Source organism: Rattus norvegicus, chromosome 16 (genome assembly GCF_036323735.1).
Source record: "Rattus norvegicus strain BN/NHsdMcwi chromosome 16, GRCr8, whole genome shotgun sequence".
Lineage (NCBI taxonomy): Eukaryota > Metazoa > Chordata > Mammalia > Rodentia > Muridae > Rattus > Rattus norvegicus.
This window is the reverse complement of record NC_086034.1, coordinates 10,881,704-10,895,407: the sequence shown is the minus strand read 5'-3', so window position 1 is coordinate 10,895,407 and position 13,704 is coordinate 10,881,704. Positions and strand designations below refer to the sequence as shown.

The 13,704-nt window shown below is 44.2% G+C and overlaps 1 protein-coding gene across 5 annotated transcripts in view; it reads right to left on the bottom strand.

Annotated features, from left to right (window-relative positions):
* Positions 1-1,223: 1,223 nt before the first annotated feature.
* The window catches only part of Grid1 (glutamate ionotropic receptor delta type subunit 1), a 749,167-nt gene continuing 736,686 nt past the window's right edge, over positions 1,224-13,704 (bottom strand). For 3 of the 5 annotated variants that reach the window (XM_063275757.1, XM_063275758.1, XM_063275759.1), the window contains one exon: positions 1,224-4,206. In XM_063275757.1, the coding sequence (XP_063131827.1) occupies positions 3,778-4,206 (429 nt within the window). In that variant the 3' untranslated portion in view covers positions 1,224-3,777. The remainder of the gene's footprint in view (positions 4,207-13,704) is intronic. The other 2 variants (NM_024378.3, XM_039094853.2) reach the window with 2 other exon arrangements.

Sequence of the window (13,704 nt, the reverse complement as noted above, 5' to 3'; positions counted from 1 at the left end):
ATCATATTTAAGATGTAATTATAATATTTAATAATTCTGAAATATTTAGTACAGTATCTTATGTATTATTAAAGTAAGAGGTTAATAGATTAAGAAGCAGAAGCCACAGAAAATAAATATGGACTATGTCAAGGCTGTGTGACATCCTTTTTTTATGTCATTTCTCCTTTTCCAGAATCTGAAGACATGATAAAGTAGAGAATTAGTTTTCACCTGACCTGATTTGTATGGTATAGAATTTAGGAGTGGGGCTTTATTTTTTTTCTCTTAAGAAAGCAGAGCACTTTAGAGTATTCTTTTTTTTTTTTTTTTGGTTCTTTTTTTTCGGAGCTGGGGACCGAACCCAGGGCCTTGCGCTTCCTAGGTAAGCGCTCTACCACTGAGCTAAATCTCCAGCCCCTAGAGTATTCTTATAGCTGGCCCTGACTGGTCCAATTTGTCTGTGTAGATAATGTGGGAGGGTCTCTCCTCTGCCCACATCTCCTGTCTGAGGACCATGACCCACATGGGAAAAGCTTATATCTGTTTCAAGGGTGGAAGAATAAGGGTCCAGTACTCTTCTTTGGGTTTCCAGAAACTGAGATCTTTATTATGAAAACCAGCCTCCTCAGATTGTCCTGACTTATCCAATGTTCTTTTCTTCATGAAGTTCCAGAAATCAAAGGGAACACTGAAATATTGTAGGTAAGGCCAGGACGTGCAAACATCAGGAAAGTTGTGAGGAAGGAGTGAAGTCAGGGAGACACCTAAGTGTTGGACATGTCCTTGAGAGAAAGGAACACACAGACCTTACAAAGGACATACACTGAGAAGTCAAACTAAGGATCCCATGAGAGGAGGCATGCAGATGGGAAGGTGATCTGAGGCCAGAGGGAACACAGAGATGAGAAAAGCAAAGGAGCCAGATGGCCTGAGAGATGACTCCCATAATGCAATGTGTGTTATGGCCCAATTCTCCCCAAGAGCTTTCCAAGAACTCAATCTGATTCACTAACCAAAAGCTGGAATTGCTGCCCAGTCTGTTCTCTTACTGTCTACTGATTGGTATTAGTGGACACCGGATATACACAGGATAAAGAGGGCATTGTCTGTCCCCATCAATAACTGAGAAAAGTTCCCGAACAACTGTGCATGCCACACACAGAATTTAACACCTGGCTGTCGCACACCCAGAAACAGAGTACACCTCATCCCAGAGAATAAGAGCATTAGGAGCAGACACGTTTTATTATTAAACAACTTTAATCCAAATGCTGATTATTATTTGCAGTGTCTGAAGGCACAAAATATACCTAAAATGTATGGAAGAGTCTAAACAGTTATAAATCCACAGAGCAAAGCATGAAAAAGATACATTCTGAGCTGACACAGATATCTGAGTTGGGAAGAATTTGGCTATTGTTGTCTCCCCCTAGAGAACTTGCTGGAATATCAATCATTTCCCTCAATCAAGGGTAGGGGGGAAAAAGACATAAATATGGTGACTAAACACTGTGAGGTGTTACAAATGTCCAGAAACATATTTTTCCTAAAGATTCTCTCTTTCTTCTTTCTTTCTCTCTACCTCTCATTACACACACACACACACACATACACACACATACACACACACACACACACACACACACACACACACACACAGAGATGTCTCTTTCTCCTAACCAAAGACATCCATACCCACGGTATACCAAAGAAACCAGGTCATCTTTGGGATACAGACAGGTGCAAGATAAGGCAGTGAGACCAGAGTTTGAATTTTAAAATGGATATTATATGTATGAAAAATTAATCCTCCAGTTCAAATTGCCCAACATGTTGATGAAAGGAAAGCAAAGCCTACACATCCTTAGGGTGATAGAAGGGTAATGGCTTTGCCATGTATGCCTGCCTCCAAGCGGCTTTGCCATGTATACCTGCCTCCAAGCTCTATACACTGACTGGAGAAATGGGAACAGACCAGTCCAGTAATACTAGCATCATGGCAAACACAGCATAACAAGAAACACTTTTTTCATCTGGTGCTTTTAGCTGACTGTGTAATTTAGTCATTCCTTCCTCCTCACTAACATCATTATGGATTTGGGGAAGTAAATTCACCTTGGGCCAGTTATCACCCTCATGGGTATATATCTTTCAACTTAACTCTACATGAGTCCAGATAGAATCAGCAATTGATAGGACTTTATATTTCTCCAAGATCTCAACACCTCAATTTGTGATGGCGATCGAGCCTCATACCCTTGAAGCTGGATGGGGTTCATGTTCTACATCCCAGCAATGTAGGGGATTAGAGACACTTCGGTCCTCAACAGGGGAGGAAGGGACTTTTAATGGCACAGCTCGGGTTCCTCTTGATGGATCATTCCCAGTTCTACAGTTTACTTACCCCACAAAAGGCAATATAGAGAGGTAAGGTCCCTAGGTTAGCCTTGTTTTATGAAACAGGACTTCCCAGCAAATTCACCATCTCAAAGGTTGTCAGATGCCCCCAGTTTGAAGGATCCCTGCTGTGGGCTGGTTCATTTAATCTCCTGGTGGAGAAAAGGCAGTAAAGTCTGAAGAAGGGACTTGTGCCAAGATCTGGTCCTGGTTAGCTGATATCATAAAGAGCTAAAGGCTTTAAGGACTCCAGATAGCTTCATTAGGGCAGAGGAGTACTTTGTTTTAAACATTATACAGCTATGCTTCTCCAAAATGTCAAGCTTCTTCTCTATGTGGTCCCTCTTGTTTATCCCCAGTCTGCCAGTCATCTGGAGACACCTCTGCCCTTCCACCAACTCTTCTGTATAGAAACTTTTACCTGTGACCATGATACTCCTATTCTCTGTGTCTGTAACCCTTCTTTTCTCTCACTCAGAGCTGTGAATCCTAATCCAAGCAAACAGTCTTTACCTGGATTCACATCCCTCCATCCCTTAGCCTCTCACCAAAGATGTCCCAACCAGGTCGTACCTCTTACTCGATGGGGTCTGCCCTCCTTTTCTACAGTCTCCTACTAGTTGATTCTTTTGAGTAGAAAAAGAGTTAAAAAAAAAAGACCAACAATATGCTGTTCAAACACATTGGTATCAAAGCCTCAGAGATTGTGACCTCAATATGGGCATCTTTTCTGAGGCCCTGGGGACACTTGCATGCTACACACTGTGACACACAGTGACCTTACCATCTTGAGCCTGATTGTCTAGGACCGTGTCTAGGGCAGGTTGCCCTACAGCTCAGGGAACAGATGGGCCCACCCAACATGGGCTCTAGACTCAGACACATTCTGAATCTACCCAAGGACACTGAAGGAGGATGAGGGACTCGTAAGAAAAGGACACGAGGGAACGCTGTGTGTACAGCAGCAAGCAGCATTCGGGGCTCCTCCACTTCTTCCGTCTCCTCAGCAGCCAGGAGCTTCTTCTCTGACGGTTCTTCCTGCCCTCAGAAAAGCCCAGGAACAGGGGCTCCTTTGGCACTTCAGAATGATCACAAGTAATTTGCCTTTTTATTCATATAGAACAAAATTTACAAAGTCATTCATACAGTTTTTGTTTTGTTTTTTTTTTTTTTACTGACTTCGAAAATTGGGAATATTCAAAATACACTTTTACCCCACTCCATTCTGTCATTATTTACACGTATGTACAAGAAAAATGAAAGAGTCTGTGTGTGTGTGTGTGTGTGTGTGTGTGTGTGTGTGTGTGTGTGTGTGTGGTCTGTGTTGTCATTTTCTTGTATTAAAAAGCTCTGCTGGTCGGGTGGGTGGGTGGGCGGGCAGGAGGGCAGGCGACACAGTCAGATGGAGGTGCCATGAGAGGTGTCCAGGGCCTCTGGAAGGACGCCTCCAGGCACGGGCTGGAAAGACATAGGGATGGGGGTCTTCACCGGACTCTGTCGAAACAGTCCCCCATTGGGCGACCTGTGTTTGCACTGAATTGAGGGCATGGTGGCTGAGCTGCTCAGCGGCAGTGGCAGGTTGCTGCTGGGCCCTGACGACAGTGTCCGGCTGGTGCCATGGCTGCTCTGCTCAGGCAGAAAGGTGCTGACTGAGAGCTGGGTGTTCTGGTACTCCCTCGTGGGCTCCAAAGCTTGGCTTGGAGCCAGGCCCCCCATCTCCAGGGCAGAAAGCTCAATGGATGCTGGGGAAATTTGCTTGTGAGCAATGTCTTCATCCATGAGGCTGTTGATGCGCCGGTGCACCTGTTCCAGATTCACTTCTTTGTCCTGGAGAGAGAAAGTTCAGGAAGGTCAAAGGACATCCTAAGAGTGTGCTGAGGTCAGCTGGCTTCAAAATTTGGAAACCTGGAGGTACCAGGCCTACTGAGCTTGCCATACAGAGTTTCCCCTATTGCTCCCACCTTCCCTCAATCAGATGGTCAACCCTTGGCTATCTGGGGAACCCATATGCTAGAACACTAATCTATATATAGCAATGACCCAGACAGCAGGCATCAGAAGCCTCCCCCACCCCCAATGCACATGCCCAGGGGCAACCCCATAACAAGATGCTTTGAAGAGCTGTCAGACACAGGAGGAGATAAATAGAGTGCCAGGAAAATAGAGGAAATGGTCTGGATCCCCCAATGGGCTCCATGCATTTGCAGTTTGAATTCACATCCCTCCAAGGCTTGATACTGTCACCCCTGTCTTACACGAAGGTCAGGTTTAGAATAATGTCATTGCTTCATGCCACCAACCCCATGAATATTAGAGGCTCCCAGAACCTCTGGGTGCTATGTGCAAAAGCTATGGAAAAGCAACTCTGTCCTACCTGGCAGCCTACTTTTTTTCTGTGTAGAATTTTTAGTTCATCCCAGAGGGGAAATATATTCCCATCTGGTGGGACATAGGAACTTAAGTGGGGAGGAGCAGGGACAGGGAGGTGTCAAGTGGACTTATGGCTTCCCAAATGGGTAGCCTCACCCTTGACGCTGACTCACCACAGTGGGAGACATGACAGAAAACCTTTGGTTTATCTGCTGAGGGGTACAAATAAAGAATACAATGACTATAGTAATTTTTCTCAAGTAAACTGATGCATCATCAATGTTCAAATGAACTAAGGTGATCACTATGCTTGAGAGCTCAAGGAAGATGTCATCTGCTTCTCTAGTCCTCCTTCACACCCCAGTGAAGTGGACAACTGTCTAGGAAACGTGCTATACCATCTCTCAAACAAGGGTAGGAGCTGCAGTACTATTTGGGCCTCTGTGGGTACCAATATTTCAGGCAAGATGGTGGCTACAGCTGGCCCTTTCTGATTTCAGACTCCAAGAAAAATACTGTGTCAAAGCTCATTTCTAAAATACAATCTTGCCAGTTTTCTGGTGCTCAAAGCATATGTCAGATCAAGGAATAGAACCCCTGTTTATGTTGTAGGTATCTTAAAAATATCCAGAGATGTAGAAGCCTTGACATGCTTCCAAGAGGAAGAAGAAATGACCATGCAAACAGAGGTTGCCCCAGTGATTGATTGCTTTGAGCTCCTATGAGGATGAAGGACAGGGCCTCCCCATTAGGAGGCCACTTGGAACAAAGGCCATATGCTCTCCTCCTTTTACATGATGCCAACCCACAAAGTCAATATTAGGAAGACTCAAGTCACTATTTCTCACGTGGGCAAAGAACTGAAGTACCCCGTAATTTACTCCTTGTGCCAGTGCCCCCTGCCTTGTGGGAAAGTAAATCATTACTGTCTAAATGTCCATGAGTTCACAGCTGGCACACTGTTCTTCGCTTCTGCTAAGACACGCTCTGTGGTTTCCAGATCATCTCCCAAGGCAAGAAAACTGGCAATTTCCATAAGACAATGAAGTACTCATTTCAGGCTAGGAAGACACTGAATAACAGGGAGCACACTGGTCAGAGAGTGAGGAAACACTATGGAAATTGGCTTGGTGTCATAAATGGAAATGACGTTGGAAGTAATTGAATAGACACTGAAAAACACCCATGATGCCAGCGATCTACAGCCTCCCAGGGGTATAACTGAGCTCATCAGTGCCTGGAAGCTACTTCGAAAATAAGAATACCTCTGAGTAGCAAATGCCATAGGAAAAGGGTAGGGAAATGGGTGGAGGTGTTATCCTCTGTTTTGCCTAGCTCCAGACCATTCTTGGCATTCCTTTGTCAGCTCCTTCCAACTGGAAAGAGCTGTAGATGCTCCTCAACTTACAATGTTAAATCCTAACAGTCTCACTGTAAATTGAAAATACCATGAGTCAACAATGTAAATGCCTTGACTACCAGGCATCCTCACTTAGCAACAATGGCATGGAGGATTGGTACTCTCCGCTGGTACTTGGCAGCTGTCTAGGAGGGTGGCTCTCTGCTGCTTCTCAGTCCTGTCGGAAAATAGGACCACATAGTACTTGCCCAAGAAAAGACTGAAACTCTGAAGAATTAATTTCTGCTGATTGCATGTTGCTTTTGTACGATGGTAAAGGCGAAACATCATAGTTGAACCACAGAAATTAAGAATAATTTGTAGATATAGTAAACCAAATTCAAGTTATTTGTTTAATTATTTTATAATGTGGTTGAGGTAGCTCTGTAAAAATTTCTCCTTAATGTATGACTTAGCTGTTTTTGAGGAGTTTTTTTTCTTTTCTTATATAAAAGAAAACCTTTTTCTTTCTTCATATAAAAATTTTATAGTATTATTTTATATTTAATATTTGAGGCTTTAGTATCTTGGACTCTATCACTATTGGTAACTTCTTAAATAATCTACAGTTCATTTGGTTTTGGGAGTTTTGTGGAAATAGCTATCTTCCTTTTATAATAGTGTGGTGGTGGCAGGTAACATTTCCCACAGAGCAGACGGACTCAGACAGAGAATGGTTGGAGTATCGTCCCACAGCAGTTCTGCCATCCCCACCGTTCTCTTCTGTGGCCTCAGGGCCTGGGCATCAGGACAAAGCCTGGCCCTACTCATCAGGAAACTTATTCCTTCAGCCTTTCACAGTTGCAATGGTCTCCTCTGCTGCTCTAGCTATGGGATATGACCCCTTTGTCTGCCCTAACCAAAGTCAGTGCCACAACTCAGCTGGTGAAGGTATTTACACCACCATCTTCACCCCCAAAAAATGTATAAAGGCATAAGGAAGGCTATAAGGTAGAGACATTGAGATAGAGTTTCAGGGGCTTTCAGGGTTTGAGGCAACAATATTCTCTCCTTTGCAGCCAGCACAACTTTAGAAGTCTAGAAGAGCCGGGTACCCTCATTAGAGCCTATGGTTTCCATAGAAAGAATGCTATCGAGTGATGTTTCTGAGTCCCCTTCAAAGAACTGCTTAGTTGCATAAGCAACTTTTCCTCCTTTCTGTTTTCTCTTTGGCACTGTAAGAGACCCATTTGGAATGGCAGTAAATTAAGTTGCACCATGGACTAATTTGCAACAGGCTGGAAGCAAGTTGTCTTGGTTTCAGATCTGTTTACTCTGGATTCTGAGCAGCTATAGGGAAAGTCCAGACCAGTTACTAAGCAGCATCTAAGTCCTGGCCCAGGCAGCTGATCAGGAGGTGTGTGCTGTCTTTCAGGCATTGGAGAGAAAGGATAGCTTCCTGTATAAGAATGCCCTAGGGATTTAGGAATTTGAGAATCTCTTGTAAAGAGACAATACTTTGTACTCAGTGCCAGAGAACAAATATAGCTTAGTGGGGTGTTCCAACCAAAGTCCTGTGGAGAAAAGAATATGAACAGGGGTGGGAGGGAGAGGCCTTTTAGTTCAATGCCTTCAGCACTGACATCCAATGCCCAAATGGGAAGCAGTGGTGGTCTGGGATAGAAGTAGGACACAGGTAATAACTTAGCCTTTAATGTGGCTGTTAGGTCATGCACCATCAAAGTACTTAGGATAAAGACTCACCCAAGGAATGGATACTCCTTTTTGCTTTTATTTATATGCTGAGAATTTCACATAATATATTTTGATCATAATCTTTCCCCTTCCCCAACTCCTCCGAGATCTTCCCTCACCTCAAGACCCACTCAACCTTCAAGTTCAATCTAAAAAAAAAAAAATTAAAAAAATCAAAAAGAATAAAAAAAATCAAAATAAAAATGAGAACACGGCGGAGAGCATGTTTTATTTTTCTGATTGAACCCTAATAGCATTAAAGAAATAGGCCCATGATATGATAAACAGGGTTACATAAAATTTAAAAGTTCTGCAGGTGCACACGCATGCGTGCACCACTGTTGCTGCCACCACGACCACCACTACAGTCAGCAACAACAGCTAAAACGTCAAGTCTGATTTGTGTTGGCTCGCTATTCCTGTATATCTGATGGAAAGATCTTGAATAGTTTCTTAACCTAGTGTATTTTTTTTCCCTGCCACAAATTAAGGATGGATGAATCAGTTGCAAGGAGTGTGAAGCCGCGCAGTGCAAATCAACTCCCAATTGTGGTTATCTATTAGCCTTTAACCTCTCCGTGTCAGGATGCACAGAACATGTTCACACCAATTGAACACATTTTCCAGACAGAGCTTCCCATGCCAAACGGCTGTCAAGAATCCAGCTTTCTCAAATCAGTAGGACCTCTTTCTATTCAAATTCCATTATCCCAGGAGCACCAAGACTTAGCTAAGCCCTAGGAGAAGAGGGCCTCATCAGAAGTCTCCTGCACTGGTTGGTTAACTCTATGAAAAAAGGAGCGGAGCTACTCTAAATGCATCCTGACCTCCCTGGGAAATGAATGCAGCCTGCCTCAGAGTCTTCACTCCTTAAGCTGCCCATGCCTGCTGCTTAGTCTAAAAGCCAGAATTAAGGGGCAAGAAGTGCAAAACCACCAGGTTTGGGGCCTTTGAAGATGTATTCTCTGGTATCACCTGGGGCTACAGATTTAGCACACACAAGGTCATGTCCATTCAGACCTTGTATGTCTCTGGCCAAGGAAGGAAGAAGTCATCAGCGTAAGCAAGGAAAGCGGCAAGAGTGATTTGAATAACAATCCTTCTTTCTGACAAAATGATGTATTCTATGATGTTATGCAAATGAAATAATGGGCTTTTTTATGTGAACTACATCAGTTTACATCCTCATTATTCCAAGGCTTCAGTGTTCAGCCAGGTAATGACAGTCGTGGAAAGAGACCTGGGAACTTAGGGCTGCCTTCATTAATCTACCATAGGTAAGTGACCTAGTCAAACACCCCTGAATATGACCTAGGATTCATTGACTGCATTTACCTACAAACTGCCTGGATTCCAGCTCTGAATTCCTCATACCATGTTAAGCGTGATGGCAAATGCAGAAACAGAGGTTACCAGAGGACCTCTCTCAGGCAGAGATAAAGTTCTGTAATTAAGCCGCTGTTCACCACTGTGGAAATAATACAGTATATTGAAAAACGGTAATTAACTAAACTATCATCTGTGTAACAGCTTGTTACATGTGGGACTCATTAGAACTGACTTTGTTTGGAATCCAACAGTTCCTACTTAAGGTAAGCAGGAACAAAACTAGGGCTCAGGGACTTCCTGACTGACCCGGATGATTGTTGGAAGCATCCTCCAAGTACCATTGAGACCCACCAGGTAGTAATTGAACCCCAATGGACAGGAACAACACCATCCTCTTTGAGTGTGCTAACAATTGGGTTTGGGTCTGGGTGTTGTGATTGTATGAAAACAAAGAGGTTGAATTGCAAGACAAGAAAATGAGCCCAGGGGCTGATTGGTCACTCATTAAAGCATTGTGGGACAGTGTCCAATCACCTCCCCTACAAGTATTTCTTGGCAGGGAAATGAGAGGGAAGAAAAAAGCACTTTACCCAACAGATGGGAATGGCAGGACCCAAAGGAAAGAGCTGAGACTCTCCCAGTGGTGAGATAATGCTCAAGGTGACCCATGGAGTGCAGCACTGAGAACAGTACCCATGTCCACCTAGATCCAACACTGGTGTTCTTTCCTACCACACCAGGCTCACCTTCCTCACCATGGAAGGTTCTTGCACACCTTGATAGAAAAAGGATGGGCAGTTTTAATCCTTGGTAAGCTATCAGAAACAAACGCGGAGACTGAAAACTATAGTTTTCTAGATCTTCTTACTATGACCCAATGGAAGTTCCAGAATTAATCATCTCTAATAATGCAGCCAGAATTGAAAGCCATTGATCCAGCTGCAATGATTATACAACAATTTAACATTTAATAACATTTCCTTTATAGGAGGCCAGACTGTTTCGTTCACTCAATAAGTACATTTGAGCTCCTACAACCAGATGAGCTAATGTTCTTAGTAAAACATTCATCTCTGGTTCCTGGCATATAGAAAATGTTCGATACCTCAATTATATTCATCAGCCCCTAACAAGAGCTCCTGGGTTCCAGAGAGTGGGCAAAGCAATTCAGATGCAGAAGTAAGGAGGTATTGCAGGCCTTGAAGCAGAAGAGGTAAAAAGTTACCAATAGGAAAGGAGACGGGCAATGGTCACAGGCAAAGAAGGCTTCATCAGGGACCTGATTCTAAGATACTCAACCGTGTACAGGTGTTCAATGCCTTCTTACTGGCACTGGACTAACTGTTGTAATGCACTAAACTGTCTGACAGCTAGTATCAATTTTTAACAGAAGAAATAAGCCAGGGTTAAAGAATGCTTTTCTAGAATCTGACCCAAGGAAAAAAAATGAGTCTCATCCCTTATTTTTAAAAATGTTCCGGAAGATGTTCTGTAGAAATTAATGACTCTGTACATCTCGAGAAAGCCCAGTGTCCTTGCCCTGTGACAAGCCCGCCGATAGGAGGCAGTGGGTACAGGAATGCAGATGATTACGCATATGCCAGCCTTGTTTTCTGTCATTTCTGAGTTGTAATAAGGAAGCCTTCCTTAAATGTTGTTGACAAGGGTTAAGAAGAGAGTGTGCAATTTGTATAGCAAAGGAGTGGAGGTAAAGCAGGGTATGAAATTAAAGAGAAACCTCCCAGTCTTTATTCACCCTAGGGAGGGCATCCACCCAGATGCTGGTCCCTAGGTCAGAAGAAAGGGGTTACTGCTACACTGTCCCTCTCTGCCCTCCATCAGCCCCCGTCTGCTATGGAAACATGGTGCAGGGCCAGCAAGACAGGGAGAAACCAGAATTCCAACTCGCAGCCCAGTGATGGATGAGTCATCCTTCACTCCTCGTGTCAGCTCCCATTTCTGCAGTTCTCATCTGTATTTCATGAATATTTCATCCTCAGAGCAACGACTCCACATCCCCCATAAATCTAGCGGGTGGCTCTTAGCTGCATCCCCGAGAGCTTGGTGCACTCACCTGCATTGGATAACTACATAATTGTCTGATTCCTCCGAAAATATATGAGCTCAAATGCACATGAATATTAAGAGGTTGATTGCACATTACTACTCTTCCCCCAAAAAGGTGTCTAAACTCTGAAGACATTGCAGCACAACCCATTAAACACACTTGGGCTCCACCCAAAGGCAGGTTTTCAGCTCTAAAGAAATATAGCCGGCATCCCAAAACGAAACATTCCAAGAGTTTCCAGATAGCCTCATCTAATTGTAATGCTGCTCCATAAAACATGGGCTGCAGCAAGGTGAAGGGGATCTAAATTAAATACCTTCATTATTTCACCTCAGTTTTACAGATATAATTCTAAACCATTGCCATTTCAGGTTCATCCTCTGCTCCTAGAGGACAGGCTCAAACCCCTCACCCTAGCATTGAGACACAGGAAGGAGACCCCATCCTCTGCCTTCAGACTCTTCTACTGGCTTCTCCTTCAGGCCCTTACTTCCTGTTAACCCTTTGTTTACCTTGTCCATAATACAACTTTCCCAGCTCATCTCCAGCTCAATGACTTCTACCGATTTCTCAGCTCTCCACACTAACATCCTCAAGCCCCAATAATCTTCATTGCTCACCCTAACACCATGGCCCTACTATGTGCTGGATAGGATGGGGCCCCTCTTTGGCTGTTACTGCTTATGGAGGAACAGCCCGATATAGAGGATGGAGGATGGTGAGCTATGCTGCAGCTGCCCTAAAGGTGAGAAGTATCCTGGGAGGGAGAAGACTGTCCAAGATTGCAAGGAAGCAAAGGAGGAATGTGGGATAAACTTCAACTGGAAGTTGGGGACCTATAGAAACCGGGGAAAGGTTCTCATGTAGCCCATTTGAATAGGAGGGGAAGGTGGAGAGCAGCTACTGTGCTGCCCCTTTGTCTTCTGCATTCTCCTGGACTGACAGCCAGGCAAGGAGGCCCACACTGTGGAAACACAAGCTGGAAGTGTATTCCCCTATATCAGAGGATGCAGATTTATGCAGAAGTGAGAAAGTAGGAAAAGGTGCTGGCAAGAAAGAGGCAAACAGTGTGTTCTTCCCAAGCAACTCATCTTCTGTCTTCTCCTTTTGCTTGCACCTTCCAATTTTGTCTCTGTATCTATCTTGCTCTCTCTGACTCTGTCTGTCTGTCTCTATCACCCCTTCTCTCTTCTTTCTCTCCTGTCTCTCTTTTCTCTCTCTCTCTACCCTCTCTCTCTTCTCTCTTCTTCTTCTTCTTCTTCTTCTTCTTCTTCTTCTTCTTCTTCTTCTTCTTCTTCTTCTTCTTCTTCTTCTTCTCCTTCTCCTTCTCCTTCTCCTTCTTCTTCCTCTTCCTCCTCACCTTCTCCTCCTCCTTCTTCTCTCTCTCTCTCTCTCACTCTCTCTCTCTCCTCCCCATCTCTCTCTTTCTGTTTCCCTCCCTCTCTAATTCTGTATGACCACAACACTAGGGGCTCTAAAGGAATAAAAATGAAAGCAGACAAGGCCTCCCAGTTCAAAAACCACAATGAACTCAATCCCATGTCCCTGCTCACATCAGCCAAGAGACACAGATCCATGTCACTGAAACGGACTTATACAACAAACAATCCTCCTTTGCTCCTGACATATGGGAAATTGTACAGGGGGCAATTAAGAGGCTGACTGAGGACAAAGCCATGACCTCAAACAAAACCACACAGGCAGGAATGCAATGGCTGAATCAATGATTCCTTTGCCTGTCCTGTCTTCCCTGCACCCATCCAGAGGAGCTCTGGGACCACCCAACCTGTCTGACTGAAGATGTTCTTGTAAGTAAAGATGTAGGGTCGTGATTGTTGGCAAGGTGTCCTGTGTTTGATGTCCAGGGAACTGATAGGATTCCACAGTTGCAGAAAACACTGGGGTCTTTGCTTATCTGCTCAATAGGAGGTCATGGTCCTTTCTGGAACTTTTTAAAAAAATGTAACCATTTCCAAACTTAACAAAATACAATTTGGAATAGAGTCATTAACTGCTCTTTTCAGTGAGTTTTCCTTAAACTTCCCATCTTTCCCTCCTATACTTTAGGATTGACAGGAGAGCCATTAGGGTAAAGACAGACTTTCTTCCCTCCTTCCCTTCCTCCTTTCATTCGTTCATTCGTTCGTTCCTTCCCTCCCTCCCTCCCTTCTTTTCCTTCCATGGAGATTTAGGAAGGCCTGAGGGGAAGACAGATGATGTCAGGAGGACACTTTGGTGCTGACTCAGCAGTACCAGCCATCCACAGGAAAAGCACCAAGCTTACTGCCTGAAATGTGAGTGGTGAGTCCAAGGGGCAGGGGATCATCATTGCCTTCCTCCTCAGGGACTCCCTTGTGGATTGATGGATGAGAGAACAGTCAGCCAATCATGGCCAATCTCAGAAACAGGTGCCAGGCTGAGCTGCTGCCGCTGTGCAATGGTAGCAGTTCTCAGCTCCGACCAG